At 38.6% G+C, this 24480-nt stretch overlaps 1 protein-coding gene across 4 annotated transcripts; it reads left to right on the top strand.

The window, feature by feature from the left end:
- Window positions 1-5710: 5710 nt before the first annotated feature.
- On the top strand, window positions 5711-13932 carry LOC104589156 (uncharacterized). Of its 4 annotated transcripts, XR_733911.3 has the most exons (5): window positions 5723-6325; window positions 6882-6943; window positions 7069-7173; window positions 11929-12159; window positions 13432-13932. XR_733911.3 is itself a non-coding variant. In XM_010247375.3 (4 exons), the coding sequence occupies exons 1-4, from the start codon at window positions 6079-6081 to the stop codon at window positions 13456-13458; spliced, it is 441 nt and encodes a 146-aa protein (XP_010245677.1). In that variant the 5' UTR covers window positions 5711-6078; the 3' UTR covers window positions 13459-13932. The 4 variants fall into 4 exon arrangements, 3 of the variants coding, with proteins under 3 accessions (XP_010245677.1, XP_010245678.1, XP_010245676.1); XM_010247375.3 differs by lacking the exon at window positions 11929-12159 and having other exon boundaries at window positions 5711-6325; XM_010247376.3 differs by lacking the exons at window positions 11929-12159; window positions 13432-13932 and adding an exon at window positions 8733-11922 and having other exon boundaries at window positions 5711-6325.
- Window positions 13933-24480: the final 10548 nt, after the last annotated feature.

Here is a 24480-nt window from a genome sequence, read left to right as displayed (position 1 = left end):
CCAGGTTTTGACCCCCTCTAAGGGTCTCACTGATTGGCATATCAAAGATGGCCCAATCCGCCACCTAGTGCGGTGTCATAATCGAGTCTAGGGGTCAGGTGTAACATTCCAGTTTTGCCCACTAATTGCCAAGGTCCAGGGCAATACTGGAATTCTGGTCCGGTTCAAGGTCTCAAGTTGATCCCACACTACATGTACCTCGGGTCTCACCCTAGTGGCAGAGACAGGCCATCCCAACCGACTTGGCGGTACATCAGTGTCAGCCTTATCAGGATAGGTCTCCCTAGACCGACCCACTAGCTGTGAACATTCTAAACCAACACAAGTCTCTAAGTGTCCGGTTTTAAGGGTATTACACAAAAACACACAACATGACATGAATCAAATATGCACTTTATTCATTTACAATAAATGTCATAAGTACATCAAACTGATTGGAGCTAAGGGCATACAAAACTGTCTAACAGATCCTTCGTCGGAAAAGGTTGAACCCAGCCGCAAAGGAGGCCTCGACATACTCATCCATGTGTAGTTGCATCTCCTCCGATGCCTTGTACTCGTTGATGGCTTCCTCGGCGGTCTCTTGCCTCAACCTGTCTCACTTAGCCTTGAGCTCAACGATCTCCCACTTCAGCTCCCGAACAAGACCATCCTACTCAGTCAGTTGTGCCTTTAGCTCGGCCACCTCCCTCTCCAACGCGGCCGACCTCTCTCCAGCAGCCTAGAACTCGGCCAACTGGGCCTTTTTCTGTAGATACTTGGAGTGTTCCCGCTCGTACGATGATCGAACATCCTGGAAACGATCAACCAGACTGACCGTTGTGCAAGCATTCTACAAACAAATATGACAAGTACACCGAAAAGGAGAGCCAAACACAAAGAATAAAGAGAAGAGGATTTACCTAGGTAGCAGACCGAAGTAGAGCACACTCCAAGGCTCCACTACCAACCCCGACCGATTCCTGAGCTATGGACATGGTCATGATTCCCCGCAGTAACTGCTTGGGAACCCCAGGTGTCTCCAGATTATCGTCCATGTAAACCGACAACCTCAGCACGTGCAGACCTGAGCTGTTTCCTGCCTCAGTCACCGGTGTACCAGCGGGACGATGGACCCCTTCAGAGTCAACCATGACAATGTCATCCTCCTCCGAGCTATCCGTCAAGCTATCTGCCGAGCTATCTACCGAGCTATCTACCGAACTATGTGATCAACGAATTTGCCGAGCAGTGGATGCCAAACTCTTGTAAGCGATACTTAGGATGGAAAGGGGAGGGACCCCTTTTCCCTTTTATAACTATCAGGGGCACAGACCGAGGAGAGATCAATGGTGCAGATGAAGCACCCCTAACAACGCCTCGGAAGGCCAACCGACGCGACCAATAACATACGACAGGAAGCCTAAAAAACCGAAGCGGCACCCTCGGCAGGCAACGGTTGCGCCCATTAATTGTGCCGGTTCAACTACTATACCGATCCAACCTTTGATGCGAAGACCCGCCATACCGGTCTAGCCTTCGATGCAAATCCTTGGCTAGGCCGCTCAAATGCTCGGACTAGGCGGCCTACGGCCATAAGGCCGCACAATAGTATGACCGAGTATTCCCTCTCCTCGACAACAGAACTAGGGGTGTGGTTCGGGAACGAAATTTCGGTTCTTATTTAAGTTCTACAGCCGACGATCAGAGGACTCCTCGGCAATGACCAACACGGCATGGACGATACGCATACTCGGAAATTCCTCAACCGGGCAACGAACCTAGGAAACTTCATTCCTCGACTTCAAAACTGGGGGAGTGGTGTTCGAGTCATGGCCGAACTGGTCTTGCGAGACACATGGCTGCCCAACTATCGCTTGGCCACATCATCCTAACTCGGCCACATCAACACAACTCGGCCATGTCGGCATAGCCCGACCACGTCGGCCTAACCTGGCCACAACGGGCTAGCTCGGCCAAGCTACGCTATTACTGTGGCACCCCATCTTATCCTTCCACCCACGTCAACTATGTGTCATATGGATGAGCACGACTATAGATAAAAGAGGAATAAGGGAGACGACTCCAGTAGGGAATGGGACTCTATCCAGAATACCTCAGCCGCTAACTTCATCCGGACAACCCCAGAAACCCAATCTGACAAAGACACAAATCTTTGGCTATAAAAAGGTACTCCATGCTCAAGGTAAGGGATCCAACTTCTGAGACCTACACCGCTACTTAGCTCGGACCGGTGTCCTTATAGCTTGGCCTGACCATCCTACCACCTTCTACTGATTTGAGCGTCAAAGTTCTTACCCGGGGATAACTCCTCGGGTCTCTGACTTCTGTTTCTTTGATCACAGATCTTGAAGCGCGGCCTCACCCTTGTAGCTCGGCCTCGCCCTACCAAGCAAAGACTATCTGGTTACCCTCTTCAGTTCGTGCACTATCTCGAATTGAGCAACATCACTATCTTTGAGAGAAAAGGCTTCTTAGTATTCACATAAATGAGATTGTTTTTGTCTGGTTTCACTCATGAAGCGTAGAAAAGTAAGCTTATAGCTACCAGAGTCCTTTTCTCTCTTTGGGGTTTCGACTTTGCAATCTATTATGATCCCTTCTGATGCTTTTTCCTCCTCTTCCTTTCCCCTGAAATTTTTCTCTTTCCCGCTTTAAGTTATTGATTTGAAATTCATACCAACATTCAGTTGAAAACCCATGTTGCCTCTAGTGTGTGTGGAGGCATTGAAGTGATTATAGAGCCATTTAATTTGAATGCCCATTTATTTGATCAAAATCGTCCTAACAAAGGAATACGATATTGTATCTTCATAAGCCTGATTATTGATAACTATAAACAGTGGCTGAGTCAAATATGTGAATTCAAGATTCTTGATCGTGGATTTTATTTTAGGGGAAAAGAGAGTTCTGAATTCTGGGTTGTGGCATGCGAGTCTGGATCTCTTATCCAAGAGAATTTTGCCCACATTTATCATAGCCACAAATAGAGAACATCTCATCCTCTACATAGTATTATGCAAGGGGAGATGTTCCCAATTCACCTCTACATGGTATTATGCAACGGGAGATGTTCCTAATGTTAGACAGTGTATGCCCTTAGCTCCAATCAGAATGATGCACATTATGACATTCATTGTAAATGAATAAAATATATATTTGATTCATGTTATTATGGTGTGTTTCTGTGTAATACCCTTAAACTGGACACATACGAGACTTGTGTTAGTTTAGAATCTTCACAGCCGTTGGATAGATCTGTGGAGATTTATCCTGCCAAGGCTGACACTGATGTGCCGCGAAGTTGGTTGGGGTGGCTTGTCTCAGCTACCAGGGTGAGACCTGAGGTACATGCAGTGTGGGTTTTCTTGAAACCCTGAATCGGACCAGAATTCCAGTATTGCCCTAGACCTTGGAGATAGATGGGCAAAACTGGAATGTTACACCTGACCCCTAGACTCGATTATGATACTACACTAGGTGTCGGATTGGGTTGTCTTTGATATGCCAATCAGTGAGATTCTTAGAGGGAGTCAAAACCTGAGTATGTTGGGACAGTCCGAGAATTCATCTGAGTGGGTGATCATAGTGATAGGATCAGCCCCTTGGTCGGACAAAGTGAATGATCAGGGATGCACTCTCTCTGATGGAAACCAAAGCAATCGGCAACCGACTTCAATCGTTGAAATTTGTTTTGCAAAATATATATATATATATATATATATATATATTATGGTTTCAAAATGTTTGCAAAAGGTTTTAATTCCCGGGATCCGTGTGAGTAGAGAGTGCAGCACTGTTCCTTGCAGCCAAGGGAGAGGTCTTCTCTTGTCGGGTAGTGTTTAATCATTATGGGCTGAGAGGTTAAGTGTAAGACCATTGTGGGTAATGCCTAATGGGTTAATCTTGCATCTACCCACAACCCCTGGGTTTTTATAAGGTGGCTTGGCCTAGGGACCACTTAGTGTAAGTGTTGGTTCCATTAAGAGCCCATGGTGATGGGCTCAGGGGTTTACTGTCTTTTACAGTGAATTCGGCTAGGCTTTGTAACAGAGGCTAGGCTAAACCCATGTGGCTGATGTGTAGATCAATATTTGGGTCCCACGCCATACAAGGAAACCCAACTGAGCAGCAGTTTGGAGGCCGAATGAGCACATGGACTTAATGGGCCTAAAGCCAAATTCAAACTGGTTTAATTAGATTAATTAAAGAGGGGCGGATCTGGGATTTGGATCAGCAGATAAGATAAGGGATTATCCTTATCCACTCAGAGAGTCCAAATCCAAATATAGATTTGGATTTGGAAACTCCTAATAAGATTAGGAGGGCTGATCTAATATGCAGATAAAATAAGGCTTATCCTTATCTCTTAAAGAGAGTCTAGATCCAAATAAGGATTTGGATTAGGAAACTCCTAATGAGATTAGGAGCTTTCTTTAAAGCTATAAAAGGAGGAGAAGGGCGAAACTTCATTCACAACAACTCAATCAAATCCCAAATCACAGAAAGAGAGAAGACAACAACAGTAAGACTGCGCCATATTCTGCTCTTGCACCCTCCTCCTGCTGCCGCCATTGCTAGTTCGTTCTCCACTGTAGGAGCGATCAAGATGGGTTCTTGATATCAGTTTTTGGTGAAAAACTTATCTGAAGTCGTGCTCACATACCCCTCAATCGAATTCTTGCTGAAGGATTTTGTTCTTGTGAAGAACCACCTGCTGATTCTGCTCCACCCTACGTTGTATCATATTCAGTGTGAGCAATCTTTGGATTTTTCCTTGGGTGTGAACACCTTCGTTGGGAGTTACTGCTACTCCGTATCAGGTATATTCCTCTCCTACCTTTTGGTTTCAGATCTGGTTTGGTTTAGGTTCAAGATTGATCATTGAAAATGTAGATTTTCTAAAACAGGGAATGTGATTCGCACATGGGAGAAAGAGAAATTTTTGAAGTTTCGCCCTACCTACCTGCAGGGTTCGGTTATTCATATGATGGATCTCTCATCCCTTCACTTAATTCACGGGGATAGTATATTGTGAGTAGGCGTGGACAGAGTTCTTATTGACAAGAGATCCGGAGTCGTGGCATACATGCATGTGCCCTCTTGTTTCTTTGCCTACTACTATTGGGAGCCGGGTGGTCTACTTTCCGCACTCAGAGTGAACAGGTTAGTATACATGCATTTCAGTTCCTTCAAATGCCGATATGATGGAATATTAGCAAATCGCAGTAAATGTTAAAACCCAACTCGCCGAAAAAACCATTATTGTAGCGCTGAATATCGTTCAGACTTGCAATTTTCCAATGCACCATGAATATTTCTAAGGTGGGATGTGATTGTGAGGTCGGTGCTATGTGAGATGTATATTGAGCATGTGGGGCGTTTGTGAAAGGGGGGGTGCAAATGTAAATCCCAAATAAGTAAATATCCCAACCTTAATAAATAAAGCAGACAGACCTGATCTGCTCCTCACACCTGACACCTCACACACATTCTATCAGAACATTTCCCGTACCTATTTGTTATTACTCATGGGAGATGCTCCCAATGGCACCCATTTGTGACGAGTAGATCCCGTCACATCCGTTTCTTACCTAGCGCGTCTCACACTGATTTCGCAGCAACATCCCACTCTGTAGTGGGAATCCCCATGAATGATAAACATGATGTGCAGCGAAGACTGACTGTGAGGTCAGTGTGAGGCGCGGTCCGAGGAGCAGATCGCGATTCATACAAAGCAGCCAAACCACCAATGAAAAGTCACTGGTTTTAGAATCAACCAATCGAGGTTCATTCATTTTGAGATAAAACAGATCTTTTATCTCAAAATAAATCAAGAATCAACGGAAGTTTGATTTAGACCCTAGAAGAGAGAAAGAAAAAAACAACTCGGGCCTTAAATTGAACTGAACTTGAACGACCTCACAGCTCGGTTGATTCTGTGAAAAATTTCTCCCAGTCTACTTCCTGTTTTGTTCAAACCACACTAATAAATTGCCTCCTTTATACAGACAACTGTACACACATAAAGGGAGTAAAATATACAAAATAAGTAGGAAGCTTGAGAGATAAATAAAGATGGCTTGTTCCTCTGCTTCTACTTGCCTCCACTCTCTGTCCCTCCATTCTTCTCCTTTTCGATCAACAAAGCGAAGAACTAGTGCTTCATTTCTTCTCGGCCCTTCACGGTTCGTTTCTCCGAAATCTCCAACACTGAGGAAGTCGAGGAGAGACTTTGTGCTCCCGAACAACAAAAATCTCAGAAGATACCGACCCAATTCAGTACCTCTCGTCGTCGTCGCCGCGCAATCCGACTTTTTGAGAGGTTAGCTTTACTGGGTTTCCTGATTTCAGCTTTGTTTTATGCATTTATTGCTCTAGTAGGTGTTCTTTATCCTGCTTGTCTTTGTATGTTGTATTCATGTGGTTTTCATGAAGTTTGAATTGTCTGAGAAGTAATCACCAACCTGAAAATGCAAATGTAATGAACAGATGGAAACATGATAATGTCAGTACAGACTACAGAGTTTGCTTTCCTACCTTTATTCTGGCAAGTTTAAACCTAGTTTTGGTCTATATGGTTCAGCCTGCATTTGTGATGTACAGTTTTCTTTCATACTTGTTTCCTAGTGAGACAGTGGGCAGGCACCATGTATCATACAATCATTGATAATTTGCATTAATGTGTATTCAATATGTTGTACCATCTCATATCTAATAACATGTCATGTCTGAAATTCACAAATAGCAACATAGCATCATCTCTGATTTTTGGTGAAGTACTTGTTTTGTAATTCCTCTTATGAATCACAAATAAAACAAAATAAGTTTGTGTTTCTGTTTTATTTTTCTAACTTCTACTTATGAATCCTGTGGAGTAGTTATCCAAACAGTGTGGAAGGTTGGGAAAGATGGAATTGAGGCTGGGACCAATCTTGTACCTGTAAGTTTTCCCCCTTCTATTCTTTTTGTACCTTACTACCTTACTAATCTGATTTAACAAGACTATTGTAATAACTTGGTTTAGTTTGTCTACTATGTTTCACATTCCTTTATTTTTGGTAATAGGATTCTATCCCAAGACCAATTGCAAGGATTGGTGTAGCTGTAGTCGCACTCTCTGTTAGCTTCTTTGTGCTCAAGTCAGTCCTGTCAACAGCGTTTTTTGTACTGGTATGCTGCACAATCTACCTGAAGAAAGAGTTAATCTCATGCTTTCATTTCTTTGACATATTCAATATCTGCAGCTATGATTGAATTGTTTTTTCATACATAAGATGCAACCTCACAAAAGCAAAAAGATTTCTTTCTTTGCAGTTGTGCGAAAAATTTCATTCCATTTTAGGATCACTGATTTCCACCCATATCGTCACAGAATAGCATTTTAATTATTTGGTTTCCATTTACTTCTTCAAACTTTAAAAGGAGCTTATGCTTCAGAGGGGCGGTAAGTAAGATGAAGAGGGTATGATAGTTAACTGATGGTGGAAGGTATCTTTTCCTAGTTTATTACAGTGAAAAGTTTATATACACAAGTACTCAAAAGGTGGGGTATATCTCTTTTGCTTTTGTAGTGTACTGGTGTTGGACACAATATGTACTCAATACAACACTAGATGCTGCATGGACACTTCTAGGCATATTCTTATAGCATTATTACTTTAAAAATACACAGCATGTTTTAATACTATAGACTATCTGTATATGTTGTAAATTTCATTAAATTTTATAACACAAGTCTCGAGAAATAAATCTTAGCTTCAAAAACTTATATATACAAGCATGATATAAGCATATTATATAGGATACTCATACCCCTATCCATGTTGAGGATTTTAGGAAATGGAAAGTTGTATCATGATTTCCTATAACCCATATCCATTTCCATTTCAGTATCCCTCTTTTGGGTATCATAGAGCACCCATACCCATGTCCATGTCTGTGATATTAGAAAATAGTTGTATCCCATTTCCTATATCCATGTCAATGTTAGCACCCATATTTAAGCATCATATGTTTATCACTTCATTTTACTCATCAAAAAAAAAAAAGGAAAGAAAACAATTTCATCACATTCAAAAGTTCAATACATACAAGTACTTGAAAGATGGGGTATATAGCTTTTTTTTCCCCTCAGGCAACTACAGGACAACAGCACCTTCGTTAATAGAATGGGATCCTGCAGTGACAATAAATCTTGAGCATCCTATTTCCGTGGTCACCTCCCAATACCAATTTCAATGTAGAATATGTCATGCCTCACAAGCTTGAAATTGTTACAGTAATGTTTTATTTATTTAGTTATTTGTGTATTTCTTTTCTTTTCTTTTCTTTTTTTTTTGTTAGAGATAACTTTGTACTGTTTAGTTTGGTGTGTGCCTTTTCTGGAATTTTGTAATTTTACTTGTAGTTTGTGTTTAGATTATTAATTTTCTTTATACTTGTTAGTTTGCTACACACCAGGGGAAGGCTTCCTTATCTTCCTTCTTACTGTCCTGCATGCATATATTAATTTCAATCTTCTCAAACTTAATCTTTCAATTTGTAGTCCATGGGAATACTTTTTGACAATTCTTTGTATTCATTATTTTTACTTTCTTGTCTTCTTACTTTCAGTGGTACTCCATTCTCAACTATACATATAACAAGTGTACAAGATGTATAATTAACAAGTTAGAATAATAGAACTACTAAAAACTGTTATTTCAACTAGTGTTTTTTCCTATTTTCAGGTAATTTGGTTTTACAGACTGTAGAGTCCTCATCATGCAAAATTCTGGGGTTTAACCTTAATTGCTACTGTCCAACTTTTTCCAGCCCTAGAAACTGCTATTTGTTTATGTTGTTTAGCACTTTTTGTGACCCTAACCTTGTGTCAGATACAACGATGGCAGAGCACCAGTATTCGCTAGATCACTATTACTTTCTTAATTCAAGTTTTCTTTATTATTTTTTTGGTACTATTGGGCAAAAAAGGTAACTTTTTTCCTTTTTTTTCTTGGCTTGTGGGATTTGGCTATGGAAATTTGTTCATTTAGTCTTATTTTGTGATTAATTTAAGTCTCTAAAGCTAATGTTGAGTTTTGGGTCAGTTTACAGCTTTATTTATCTTTACTCACAAGGGCAGTTTAGTCTTTTTAGCAAACTGGGGCTGGCTGCCCCATAGAGGCCTCTATATATATAGTTGTTAAACCTCAGCTTTGACAATAATGTATTAATGTTTTGAGATTATTAGCTTATGATATAGTTGTTTTTTGTAATTTCAAGACCCTAGCAGTGATCCCTGTGGTGTTTGGTGCGTGAAGAGTAGGGTTTTAATTTTAACTGGTTTTAACCTATAGTAAGTACACCTATCCTCTACAAATCCTAAATCCTATCTTCTCCCCAGACCTTGTAAAAGTACCTGATAGTAATTGTGAGCTGATTTTTTTCTTCATTTCACTAGTATATGATTGAGTGAGATAGAGTACAGTAGGAGAGGAGCAGGATTAGAGAAGGATGGGTTGGTCATCTAATTCCATTTCCCACAACCCCCACTAAATAATACTTTATTTGGCTAGTTAATGTAAGGGGAAAGTCATAAATATCTTTATGCAATAGAATAAAGACAGTGCAAATATCATGAAATCCCAGAAATATCTTCATAACTTTTTTTTTTATAAACAACAGAAGGTTTTCATTAATCAAGTCAAACTGACTACAAAGCAACCATCATTAATTTCATTAATCAAGTCAAACTGACTACAAATCAACCATCATTCAAACAAGCATACTGTATATAACAGAAACAAATTCCCCACCCCTACCAAGAAATCTTTTCTACAGATTATAGCTTGGTCCAGGGCAATCCCACAGCAGAGAATCTCTTCCCACTCCATCTCTTGCTAAAGAATTTGCTAACATATTTGCGCTTCTAGGGGTCTAGTTGAACAAGGCATTCAGGGAGGACCCTAGTGAGACAGCCATCCTTACCAAAGCCTTAAATTCCCAAGGTATTCGTTCTTCACCTTTCATCCCGCAAACAACCACTTGACAGTCTCCCTCCATTATTACATCCCTTAACCTCTGTTGATGTAACAATTTTAAACCCTGTATTAGAGTCATCAATTCTGCTCTCAAAGGTTTCCCCTGTCCCGCTGGGCCCAAAAATCTAAGCAAAACATTGCCTTCATGATTTCTGACAACACCCCTACACCTGATGGTCTCGGATTTCTGATACAGCACCCAACAAAATTAAACTTGATTCTCCAACAATCTGGTGGACTCCATTTCATCCCCATTAACTGTTTACTTCTTTGGAAACCTGATACTGTTTGCCAATGTCTAATCAAATCAATAAAAGGCACATCTTTAAATTCTGCCGTCACTAAAGCCCAATGCACCACTCTTCTCTTTGTGAGTTTATCACCTCCTCCACCTATACTTTTCTTCAAATAATCTTGCATTTATCTCACCCAACCCCCATAGAACTGCCCCTCTCACACACTGCCACAGGATTTTCTGCCTTCGAGTACAAGGGCCCAAAAAATCTGTTTTAAATAATTCCACCTCTTCAGAAGGTGCCTCCCAATCTCTACCCATCAAAGAAAGGAAATGTTGCCAAAGCTGTGAAGCAAAAGGGCAAGACGTTAACAGAAGGCTTGTGACCTCCCCACTCTTCAAGCACAAGGCACATGAGGGTAAAGACACCAGCCTTGCCACTTCCTCTGGAATTTGTCACAGGAATTGACAATTTGATTAACAGCTTACCAACAGGGGAAAAAAACTTGACCTTAGGGGGTATTGGGCTAAACCATACTTCTTAACAGGAAAGAAATTTTGCTCAACAGAAGGGAAAAAAGTTTTAAGAAAAGATGCACAAGAAAAAATGCCCTTAACATTGGGTGTCCAAATTCTCTCATCATTCCCTGAAGAAGAAAGATTGACTTCTTGAAGGAGGTTAAGCAAAGGAATGAACTCACTGGCTTCTTGATACCTCAAGGGTCTTCTCAGTCCCAAATCCCACCCTAATCCATTACTCTCCAAAGTTACCAATTCAACAATCGATTTATTTTTGGAATTGGACAGGTTATAGATTCTAGGAAAAGAAAGACACAAGGGAGAGTCACCCCACCAAGTGTCCTCCCAAAATTTCACCTTTCTCCAGTGACTGCATCATATCTGATGTGTTGCAAAAAGTTGGGAAGTTAAGATATCTTTCCAGGGGCTTTTTGAAGTAGCACCCCGGGTTGGTCCTGTGTCACAACTCACAACCTTTTGAGCACATCCCATAAATGCTTTTGATTGCCAAATGCACAATACCTCTCTCACTTGGAAATCTCCAAAGCCATTTTTGCCCAACAATGCATTATTCCTCTCTTGTACCCTTCCTAAACCCAATCCACCTGCCTCCCTAGGCTTGCATGCATCTCCCCCCTTCAACAAGTAGACCCTTTGAAACTCAAGAGAAACACTTACTATACCAAACACTCCCTATTTCAGCCCAGACTACAATTCTTTCAGACCTTTTGGGTAGACCCTTTGCATTGTTTTATTATCTCCCTTGTCTAGGTAAAGAGTCAACCAGGTCATTGGCTGATTTAGGTATCCATCCAAGCAAGTGTTCAATCTAGAAGCAAATGATCTTACCAAAAAAAAGAATCTAGAAGCAAATGCCTTGTGCAGTTTTCTCCTTTTCAAAATTTTTTGATGTTTAAATTTTCCATGTTTTATTACTGACAAAAAAAATCCATATTTTTTTTTTCTTTTGAAGCTTCATAATATTTTATTTCTGTGCTTCTTACTCTAGATCCATCAGATTTTCTTTTACAACTATATCCATTTTTCTGATCTGTGGGAGCTGCATAGCTGGTTTAGTTGCTCTAAGGATAAATGAGCTTTAGACAGTGGAACTGAACGGTGTTGATACAAACCTTTTTTCATCAACAGGCCACGATGGGGCTCATATATTTTGTTTATATAGCCTTGAATAAGGATGAAGGCCCAAGAGGGGGTGGAGGCACCTCTTCCACAGATGATACTTTAGAAGAAGCTAGAAGAATAATGGAGAAGTACAAATGAAACATCAACAGTATCCTTGCAGATTCCGATTCCTCTCATTTTCTGTTTGGTGCTGACTATGGATCCATAGTGGAGCTGAGCATGTATTTATGTATAAATGTAGGTACACTATTCAATTGTCATAATTGTATCTGCCAATCTCTGAGATTCATAACACATATCCTATTTTTTCTATGAATTTCAACAAAAAAAGTGGAATTGGGGCGAAACTTCTCTTTGAGTGAAAATGCATGTCACATTTGTGATTGCTTACTGATTATTTCGTTGATCTATCAGTCTTATGGTTTAACAAGTTTATTTTAAGTTTTTTTATTTTTTTACTTGTATATTTGCAGTAGTAAGGAAAATCTGTACCTATTAGTATGGCTTTGGATCTTTTTGTGTTGGGTGGTTACCCAGTTGTTCTTATTTTTATGATCTATTTAACAGTTTGTGTCTCTATTATGATTTGTCAACTATTCTTTGTAAATATCCATCCTAATTTGACTCCCAATATTTACTGACTTGTCTATCTACTTGAAAATGGTTTAGACATGGGACAGGAGTATTACAAAATTGTTATGGCTTTAGCTCCATTAACAATTTAGGCCATCTTCTTAGGTAATTTCTGAAAAAAGTTATAGGAGAATAAAGAGTTATATTCTCACAATCTCACTTGGATAGTTCATGCTCTTAACAGATAATACATTACAGTTCCAGTAGAGATAAATTTGATGGGTTCTGAGAAAGAAAGAAAGGAGTATCAAGTGGTTATGACTCATAATTAAAACCTACCATACCTAATTTCTTTGGTTGCCTATTCTCTCTTACACCTTACATATTGTTATAATCAGGTATATGGATAATGGGGCAACAATTAGCACAAGAAACATGCCATTTTTACTGATGTTAGTTTTGATTGATGAGAACAAAGCTATAGAATATGAAATTGATGCTTTATGCCAAACTGGGACAAAATTTATAGTATTTTTTTGAGTAAAATGTTACTCAAATACATAGTTGATATGGCACTAAACTGTAATAGAATGGAAAAACAGGATTATGTAGCTGACCCCATATGGTTGGCACAAAGCTTAGTTGATGATGATGATGATAATTTGTTTTTGAAACACAAGGGTTGTTACCCAATGATGGACTTGGCTATTTAGATATATGAACCTAACCTATGATATTTTCTAGGACACAGTGACCGCTCTCAATTTCAACTTTCAAGCCTAGTTTCTCATGCTTATGTATATATAAAATGAAAATTTGCTCCCATATGTACATATGTATTGAACTGTTAGCTAAAGTACATTTGTATTAGAGCCATAACTCAAATGGAATAAAAGAGAGACATGATGCTTAGTATGAATTCATTCCATGCAACAGGCGCCTGATTCTGTACGAGGTCCTTGAACTTCTATAGGAAGCTTCACACTGAAAAGTAGAATAAAGTTGCTGCTGCCACTCGTGAAAACCTTTGGAATCTTTCCATCAATTTCCTGCTGAATTTTATGTATGGTTTGATAGATACATATTGTGAAGATAGGTATATATATATATTGCTATCTTTTTTTTTGTTATGGTTATAACTACATGTTGAATGGATGTAGATGTTGGTGAATGTAGGTTTTAGTTACTCTTATTTGTTGTTATGGGTATATAGGTACATGGTGAATGGATGGATTTGGAGAGAGATGTATGACGAATGTAGTTTTATTTGCTCTTATTTGTATGCTTTTTCTCCTTGATGGTTACACTTGACATATGTACATGGTGTATGGATGAGTTGGGTAGATATGTATGGCTATGTGTTAGACGTTTGAGACAAGATTATGGGCTTGAGGCAGGTTGATGATTAATGAATGGCTGGGTATATTCTTATGCCTATTTTTTTTCCCATATGCACCACTAAAGAGATGGTATTGTATGTTACGGGAAACATGTGTTTGATTGTCATGATATAGATGTCAATGTATGCTTATGGGTCACCACCATAAGCATTTGTCATTTGACATCATGATCCAACCTTGATAGGTATCTTATAGTCATTCGTTATTCATATGCCAGATCAAAATGGTTGACAACCCAACCAGGATGGCAGTGCTGCAAGCAGTTATAATTGCTGCAATTGATGATGAAGAGCAACAGATGAAGACAACTATCCTCATTGTGAGAGAATTGGAGAAAGAAGAGATGTCAATCCCTAATACACCTTACCATGATGACATATTGACAGGGTCAGAATATTTAAAGAATGTCATCTAAAATGGTGGAACTAGATGCTTGGATATGTTCAGATTGACACCAATAGCGTTTCTTAGATTAGTAGCCTCATTAAGACAGAGAGGGTTAGTGAAAGACAGTCGGTATGTATTAGTTGACGAGCAAGTTGGGATTCTATTGCAAGTGATAGGGCACAGTAAATCAAACCAGGATACTGCAGACCATTTTTGGCATTCTAGTGAAACAATTTCATGACACTTTAACAGTGCTTTGAAGGCCATTTGTGAGTTTGGCAAAGAAATTGTGCGACCTGGTGATATGACAGTTGTTGCACCCCAGATTGTCAATAATCCAACTTGACAATCAATAAGTCTCCTTTAGAAATAATATAATAGAACCACATTAAGGCCTTTGCTGAGTGCCATCGCTTCCACCTGCAAGGGGAATAATTGGGGAGCAGTGTTGTTTAAACACAATAGTTTGATTGAGGAGAAATCGCACAAGTTTTTATTAGGCTCCCTTAGTTGGAAATGCATTTTTGAAGTAAAAGTAACCATATATCAGTAATTTCCTCAAGATATTTGTGTTCTTAGCATTTTCCTTTGAATTTTTAAGCACTTGGATTTAAAGCTTTTGTATTTTAACATCATTATGTATAAAAGTTTTACAACTAATCTATACTATTATAAATCCAATGTTTGCCTTGATTTTGGTGCAGGTTATAAAAGATAAATTTGATAACATATTATTAACTTATAATCTTATATCTTTACCTTATGCATAGCACCTGCACTACTTAAGTTAGAATAGAAGGAAAAGGAAATGCTATTTCTTCAACTAATAGATGCAATGTCTTGTTCTGGGATATCTAATGATTCTAATCTATTCAAAATCAAGCTTTTGAACTCCCTAATACTAAAAAAATACTAAGGGAAAGTTTGGTTTGAGGGAATAGGACCTCGGAATCAGAATTCGAATGGATCATTCTGTTTCTGGATATTTGGTCAACCGGAATGGGATTGAGTAGGCGGAATGTGATTCCCATGGGGGAATGGTCATTCCGTTTCCGGATGTTGAAGCCAACATGGAGGAAATTCCTGTGGATCCTGCTAACAATGCACTAGCTGAACAACAGACATCAAAGAGAGGGAGACCAAAGAAGCCTGTTGCTACAATTGATGGCTTACATTCTCCCGATGAGTGCCAACCCCAATCTCATGAAAGAAAGCCTACACAGCTCAAGGTTCAATGCAAAAATAAAAACCAAACCATCAAGTCATATGTGTTTCAAGGTTAACCATCCAAACAACCATTTCCTCGTGAAAAAAAAAACAAAAACTACTAGTTAACTTTCTCAAAGTCAGACAACCACCATGTTCAACGACCTATGACACTTATCACCCAATTTTGGGTGGGGGGCGTGTTCATAAAAAACTCTCTTGCATCCGAGTCATGGAAAACCACATATAACTTGACATAGTCATTATGGTTAAGCCCTTCAATGGACACCTCTGCTAGCACACAAGATATGGATCTTGGACTATCTACCCTTGTTCACAATCTATTTATTGCCTCAACTAGCCTATCAAACCTCTTATCAACTTATGTAGTCTAATCAACAATTGTTTCACAAAACTCATATGGTCTCTTCCTATGTGGAGTTTTGGTGCCTGTACCTATCAAGGTTGGATCATGATGTCAAATGACAAATGCTTATGGTGGTGACCCATAAGCATACATTGACATCTATATCATGACAATCAAACACATGTTTCCCGTAACATACAATACCATCTCTTTAGTGGTGCATATGAAAAAAAAAAAAAAAACAGGCATAAGAATATACCCAGCCATTCATTAATCATCAACCTGCCTCAAGCCCATAATCTTGTCTCAAACATCTAACACATAGCCATACATATCTACCCAACTCATCCATACACCATGTACATATGTCAAGTGTAACCATCAAGGAGAAAAAGCGTACAAATAAGAGCAAATAAAACTACATTCATCATACATCTCTCTCCAAATCCATCCATTCACCATGTACCTATATACCCATAACAACAAATAAGAGTAACTAAAACCTGCATTCACCAACATCTACATCCATTCAACATGTAGTTATAACCATAACAAAAAGAAAAAAACATAACAATATATATATATACCTATCTTCACAATATGTATCTATCAAACCATCCATTTACCATAAAAAAATAAAAACCAAACCATCAAGTCATATGTGTTTCAAGGTTAACCATCCAAACAACCATTTCCTCATGAAAAAAAAAACAAAAACTACTAGTCAACTTTCTCAAAGTCAAACAACCACCATGTTCAACGACCTATGACACTTATCACCCAATTCTTCCTAAGGGTGGGGAGCATGTTCATAAAAAACTCTCTTGCATCTGAGTCATGGAAAACCACATATAGCTTGACATAGTCATTATGGTTAAGCCCTTCAATGGTGTTCACCTCTGCTAGCACACAAGATATGGATCTTGGACTATCTACCCTTGTTCACAATCTATTTATTGCCTCAACTAGCTTATCAAACCTCTTATCAGCTTATGTAGTCTAATCAACAATTGCTTCACAAAACTCATATGGTCTCTTCCTACGTGGAGTTTTGGTGCCTGTAGTCGAAATCTGGTCAATGTCACCATTGCTTGGTTCATCAACTCCTACTGATGGTTTTTGGATCTCATCAACAGGTGGGTCAGTTGAGATGTTTCCCTCATCTTGGGGTGGGGACTCTACGCCTCGTGCCAATGATGCTGAAAACCTTTCAGTGGGTGTTGTTCCTCCAAATATGACCTCTAGGTTGTTATACTCTGGACAACCCACAGTATGAAAACATTGGGAGACTAATCAATTTATATGTAATGTACTAAATTTAGATAAAAATCACATATGTTTAGCAAATACCGATAAATAATTATCTCATGTCTCTGGTGAGGCCACAACCATTTGCTTCTATTCATCCCAACCAAATCCATTTTGCTCATACCTCAACTTTGTAAACTCCTTATATATACTCTTTAAGTCCTATATCTTGTTACTAAACGATTTCGTATTGAACACCATCCCAAATTGTGTGAAAAAGCTCTGTCTCACCTCTTTCCAAGTAGTTGGTTTCAAACAACCTGCTACCATCCCCCAACTCTGGACTTGTTGTACAAGTAAATCTATGAAAACATTTTCTTGTGTAGGTGTCCAGTTTGCATTTGTGGTGGGGGCATTTTCAAATGATGTATTAGTTACACTAGTCACCATCTAATCATCATGAAATAAACTTTCGGTTACTGACACAATATTGTAAAATATTTCCACAAGAATATACAAGAAATGGTTGAGACACACATGGTATTGACATTCAATCACATTTTGCCAATCAACTAAATACAAAATAAAAGGTTTGATGGTTGTATGAGTCACCTGAAGTAGCTATTCCCTTTGAATGTCCATAAGTGGATAGAATTTATAATCCTACAAGCAATAACAAGGGTACTTTGATAGCTTTAGCAAATTGCTGATACAACCCACATTAACCAATATGTACAACCCATACACCGAATAACAAAGCAATAAAGAAACTCATAGGATAAAACAAACACATGCTTGTTGATAGTGGAATTTGACTCTTAAGATGTAGTGCTTGCAAAGGATGAAGCTTGTGTGAATATTTTCTTCCAAATAAGTAGTCAAAGACAAGCAGTTGTTATTGGCTCATTTCTTGCACAAGACCAAATTCTAGGGGGGTGGGGGGGATTTGAAAGGAAGCACTTAAATCAGGTAATAAGTTGTTAATCCTTTCATTTAATATATATAATTATAAATTTATTCATTGCTAAACAGTATAGAAATTATGTTGGATCTAACAGTCATCATGATCCTAGTATTAGAACTTTAGCTAAGCTTGCTTCCCAGATGGGATCATTTATTGCTTAGGAAACAAAAAACTAATGGAAGATTGTTATATAGTACAGTCATATACACTGCTATGTCTAAAAACTGTCAATCTTCTGTTGTTGTTTTATCAGTTTGGCCCAAAAGCTGAGAGGTTATCCGAGAGATAGATGGCCCTTGTTCATCAAGTTGTCATCCAACTAGTCCCCATGCATTAATCTGTCTGTGTGTGGCAAACCCTTTTCCTTTCTTTTGATGGATTACTCATAATCCTTTTCATCATATATGCTTTTTATATAGTTGGTTTCTCCCTCACAGCATCTTCTTCTTTCATTCAAAAGGAATATTATCAGAAGATTCAATTGTAAAGATTTTGCAAACTTAGTAGTAGCTATTTATTATAGGAGTGATTCTACAGGCTTTAAGTCCCGCAAAAAAAAAAAAAAAGAACTGTCTTCTAGAGCCAAGGGACCATCTCAAACGGTATTGTTAGAATATATTTTTTTGGCCCAAGAATTTAAGTAGGGCCCAATATGAAATCAAATCAAAATGGGTTGGGCCCATTTAAGAGGAGAAATTTTTTTAAGTGGGACCCAGTGTGTTGGCCTAGCAGGGTCTAATAGAAAGGCTAATTAAAGGAAGTGATTTAATCATTTGATTTCCATGTACACCAGCATCAGTTTTGGCAGGATAAATCTTCCCAGACTTATCCAATGGCTGTGAACATTTAAAACTAACACGAGTCTCTATAAGTGTCCAGTTTTAGGGTCTTACACAGAATCATACCAAACAACATGAATCAAACATGCACTTTATTTATTTACACTAAAAAACAAAAGTACATCAAATCGGATTGAAGCTAAGGGCATACAAAACTGTCTAACAAATAAAACCCTGAACATTTGAGGAATTGGTCACCTGCGCCCATGACATGGAAATTAGCTTGGCTACCTTCGGAGAACATCACCTGGATGATTTCCAAAGGGAAAAGAAAAAGAAAGATGGTGAAAATGAGATGAAATTTTCTAGGCCGATGCAAGTTCTAGCAACTTCAATAGCCCCTCTCAAGGTTATTGGGAAGAAAAAAAGCAAGAAAGAAATTAAATCAAATATTCAGCAAGAACAAGAAAATCTAAAGCCCACTCTTAAGGAATTGGAAGCGAAGGTGTATTCATTCCCTGACTAAGATGTCCCAGAAATGTTGGATGCCCTTCTAGCCGAAAAGCTTATAGAGCTTCCTGATAGTAAATGCCCAGAAGAAGAAGGGAAAATTGATCATCCAAAATATTGTCGTTACCATTGGGTAATTAGCCACCTAGTCGAAAAATGTTTTGTCCTCAAAGACAAGATAATGCAATTGGTCGAATAAGGAGTGATCGAACTAGACCTAAGTAGACCTGTTCATGAGCCGGGTGGCCCAACGGGCCGGGCCGGGCCGGCCCGACCCCTAGACAGGCTTGAATAGGCTTTTTGGATCGTGGGCTTAACCTCAAGCCAAAAAGCCCGACCCGCATAAAATTCGAGCCGGGCTCGGGCTTTGCCAAAATAGTCCGGCCCAGCCCAACCTATAGTTAAACCTAAGTAAAAACCCTATGTGATGTCCATTTGAATAAATTTTTTGATTTGAGAAGGTTGTTGATTCACTTGTAGGCCCATTGTTCATTTAAATAGGGGAAAAAACATCTGAATTAAAATAGATAATGTTTATTTGAATAGGGAAAAATTCGAATTTCTTTTATTAGGTCGGGCTTCGGGCTCGGGCTTCGAGCTTTTTATCAGGGCCGGGCTCGGGCCCAAGTTCTAGGCCCGTTGGTCGGGCCGGGCTCGGGCTCGGGCCTAACATTTTTCTGTTAATAAAGAGTCAAAGCCCGGCCTGGCCCATGAACAGGTCTAGACCTAAGTGAGGACATAGTGACCATCAACATGAAAACTATTGTATTTGGATCCTTTGAACCTGAGGCTCTTCAATGCCCTCATCGTCCTATCATCTATGAACTTACACCGGGGGCATCACTAAATCAAACCAAAATTCCTACTAACCCCCTTCTACTTGTGGCCATACACTAGGGGTAGTAATAAATCGAGCACAAACATAGGCCTTAAGTTCCAAGGAAATTCCTTCACCCCGGTCCACCATGTCACTCTCAAAAGATGACTTGATCATCATTACATGTCAGGAGTGTCATGCGACACACCAATCTACTCTACCTTGTGTACAATCAAAGCAAATTAAAAGGAATGTTTGATCACAAAAACTCCCCAAAAGCAAGAAAAGATAAGGCAAGAACACTGCTACCCAACCAATGCAAGTGGTAACCAATGAAGTTTTGAAACAAGTCCCTCGACTTCCAATTACTCTACAAGAATACATACAAAAGGAATTCTTTTTTAAAGGATGTGTAGTTGTGCATACAATCACATGTTACACAAAAAGAAAATGAGTCAAAGTACGCTCCTGGATATGAGCTTAAACTATCTAGGCTCTCATATATGAGCCTAAACTGTCTATCAGAAAAAAAAAAGAAAAAAAAACTTACTTAAATATGCTCCCAAATATGAGTCTAAACTATCTATTAGAAAAAAAAGAAAAAGAAATCACTCAATTCGCTCCTGGATATGAGCCTAAATTATCTATGCTCCTAGATACGAGCTTAAACCTATTTGACAAAGAAACTTACTCAATTCGCTCCTAGATATGAGTTTAAATTATTTGTGCTCCCAGATACGAGCCTAAATTGTCTATTAGAGAAAAAAAACACTCATTCAAATATGCTCCTAGATATGAACATAAACTATCTACGAGACTCCTGAGTATGAGTATAAACTACTCAACTTCCTAAACAACTCAAAGTTTGCTCCTAGATACGAGCCTAAATTATCTATTAGAAAAAAAAATCTTACTCAATTTACTCATGGATATGAGATTAAACTATCTGTGCTCCCAGATATGAACCTAAATTGTCTATTATAAATAAATAAAAAAAAACTCACTCAAAATACGCTCCTGGATATGAGCATAAACTATCTATGCTCTTAGATATGAGTTTAAACTATTCATTAGAAAAAAAAAAACTCACTCAATTCACTCCTGAACATGAGCCTAAACTATCTATGCTCCTAGATACGAGCCTAAATTGTCTACAAGACTCTTGAGTATGAGTATAAACTATTCAACTTCTAAAGTAATTCAAAGTTTGCTCCCGAATACGAGCATAAACTGTTTGCAAGACTCCTGAGTATGAGTATAAACTATTCAACTTCTAAAGTAACTCAAAGTTTGCTCCCGGATATGAGCATAAACTGTCTGCAAGACTCCTGAGTATGAGTATAAACTATTCAACTTCTAAAGTAACTCAAAGTTTGTTCCCAAATATGAGTATAAACTATTTACAAGTCTCCTAAGTATAAGTATAAACTATTCAACTTCCAAAATAACTCAAATTGTGCTCCCGTACACAAGCCTAAAGTATCTACAAAGCCCCAAATTGCAAGTACAAATCACTTCATGAACTGCACCATGATTTGGTCCCTCTAAAGGTACGTAGGCAACCTGAAAAGGTGCAGTCACAAAATAAATTATTTGTATCACTCCTGGCCCGCTTGAGTATAAATTGTGAATGGCCAAATCAAATAAAAAATTCATGTATTACTCCTAGCCAGCATGAGTATAAACTGTGAACGACTAAACAAAAAAAAATTCTACTCGTGACCTGCAAGAGTATGAACTACTAATGGTACAAGAACAAAAAAAAAAGAAAAAATTCTCTACTCATAGCCTGCAAGAGTGTAAACTTTACAAATCGGTGGTTGCATTGCCAATTACAATAACAACCACCAACTTGGGGGCATTTGCTAGAATATAATTTTTTTGGCCCAAGAAGTTAAATAGGGTCCAATATGAAATCAAATCAAAAGGGGTTGGGCCCACTAAGAGGAGAGATTTTTTTAGGTGGGACCTAGTGTATTGGCCTAGTAGGGTCGAAAGGCTAATTAAAGGAAGTGATTTAATCACTTGATTTCCAAATACACCAGTCTTATATAGAGATCAAATTGGAAAGAAAATCACAAATTGGAACTTGTCACTAAATGATAGAATGACCAATTATGATTTGGTAGATCCCATTTAAAAAGAAACTAGGATTTGATACGGGCTTAACTGATCGAATATGGAAGGAAATAAGGGTGGTTAATGGGCTGAATGATATGTGGGCCCAAGTGTTTGGATTTTACTCACCAACTTACCTTAATAAGGCGTGTTGGGGATCGGTAAATTGATCACCGAATCATCAAGATTGGTGGGTCCCATTTCAATCAACTTTAAATTATGTGGGTTCCATGTCAATCAACCTTAAATTATGGCCAAATAAATGAAAAGCATTGGAATTCAAATTAATTTGAATTTATTGGGTGGATTCACTTAATACTATAAATCAAAGAGTAGAAGGAAAAGGCTCTCCTTCGACTCTATTACAACCATTTCTTTCAAGAAGAAGAAGAAGAAGGAGAAAGCTTCATCGGGGTCTTTCTCCCATTCAGCTCCCCCTTTCCACCGATTTTGTCTCCGACCGCTTTTATTGCTTTTGAAAAAGAAGGAAATGAAGCGGGCTGCACTAAGATCAAGGAAGGAAGAAGAAAGACTCCAAGTCTTCAAATGCTGAAGCACCGAAATTGCTACAACTTCGTATGGTATCAACCGAGGAAATTTCGATCTTCAAATTCCTATGATCCAAAAGGCTTCTGTCAATTCTACAAGCGAGGATATTGCTTTCAGCTGTTCACATTCTAATCGTTGATTGAGCATAAGTAAATTTTCGCTCATACAAGGTTGGGCATTACTTGCTTCTCATAATTGTAAGTTTTAGTTGTGATTTCAGATTTTGTCCAAGACAAGAGAATCAGAGGGTTTTTTTTTGCCAAAAAAGAGAGAGTTTGTATCCCATTTAAATTTCTTTGAATTTGCTCGCATTAATTTTTGTGCTCCAAATTTAACGCAAAATTTGTATTAACATGTACAACTTGTGAGTTGTAAGCAGAGAGAGTGAGAGAGGGGTTGGCCTTTGCTCAACAAAAAGACAATAGAGTGTATGAAGTGAGAGAAAAGAGAGGAAGAGGGACAAACTAAAAGTCATCTCTCTCCCCCCTCCCTCCCCCTCTCTCTCTCTCTCAAATGGGATTTCCTGATTAATGAACTGGCAATGGAGTTGGGTACCAGCTATAATTTGACACCAAACTCTGCCAAAAAGTCTTGTTGGTGGATTGGACAAAGCAAGGGTAAAGAGATTTTAGACATATTGGGGTTTTATCCCTCAAGGGGGTTGTTGTAAATTTATTAAGACAGTTTTGCCAAGAAGGCAATGTCTAATGCAATCATTGTTGAAGACATCCCAAGAATTTGCGGTGGATATTCATAGTACTATTTGTAGCTCATTGGTTGGGCCAGCAAGTACAACCACAATATATATTGCCTCTTTATGGCCTTTTGATTTGTGCATGGATCCCACATGGAAAGTGATAGAATGTAATTCTTTCTTGAATGGAATTACTTGGTATTACTCAGCCTAGGGTTCACGTGCATATTAATTTTCATCCATAAGCTATATTTAATTTTTCTGAATCCCTTCACTTTGATAGATAATTTGAGTTCAATTTAGTGAGAGAGTAGGATGTCAATAAGAGGCAATCTAGTAATTGGATTGGATATAAAGCAATGAGTAAAAACAAAAAAAAAAAAAAAGCAAATGAAAAAATGATTCTTTCAGTATCCACTTGAGTATGAATAGATGATTTCATCTGACTCTGTTTCTTTTAAAGGAATTCAAAAGCATGGAGGGAAGATTGATGAAAGTGTGTGACATCTTTCCTCAACCCATAATGCTTCAGGTGATCAAATATCACTTATACAATGAGATCCCCAAGAGTACCCAACTTAAACACCCATCACTAAATCACTCATTTCTCCTCTCCCCTACCAAATAGAATAAGTCATAAAAATAGAACTAACACCCCCAATGACACCCACTCCCTCACCTAGGTAACATACCAATAAATCTACCATTCATCCTTCCATAAAGAAATAAATATCCAGCTCCTACAGCTTGTAAACTTCTGCCTCAAAAACCTCATATGTTTCACTAGATCCAAGGTTTATTTTAAAAAAAAGGTAGTGTATTGTATTACCTGCAAAAAATTGAGATTACAGTAGAACCCAAGAATTCCATACAACTGTTCTGTCATGGATCTCATAACAATCACTAACTAGTACATCCTTGTTGTAAACTGCCATGTATAAAGTTG

This window comes from Nelumbo nucifera, chromosome 1 (genome assembly GCF_055504915.1).
Source record: "Nelumbo nucifera cultivar China Antique chromosome 1, China Antique-T2T, whole genome shotgun sequence".
NCBI classification, from domain to species: domain Eukaryota; kingdom Viridiplantae; phylum Streptophyta; class Magnoliopsida; order Proteales; family Nelumbonaceae; genus Nelumbo; species Nelumbo nucifera.
This window is presented reverse-complemented; position numbering and strand designations above follow the sequence as displayed.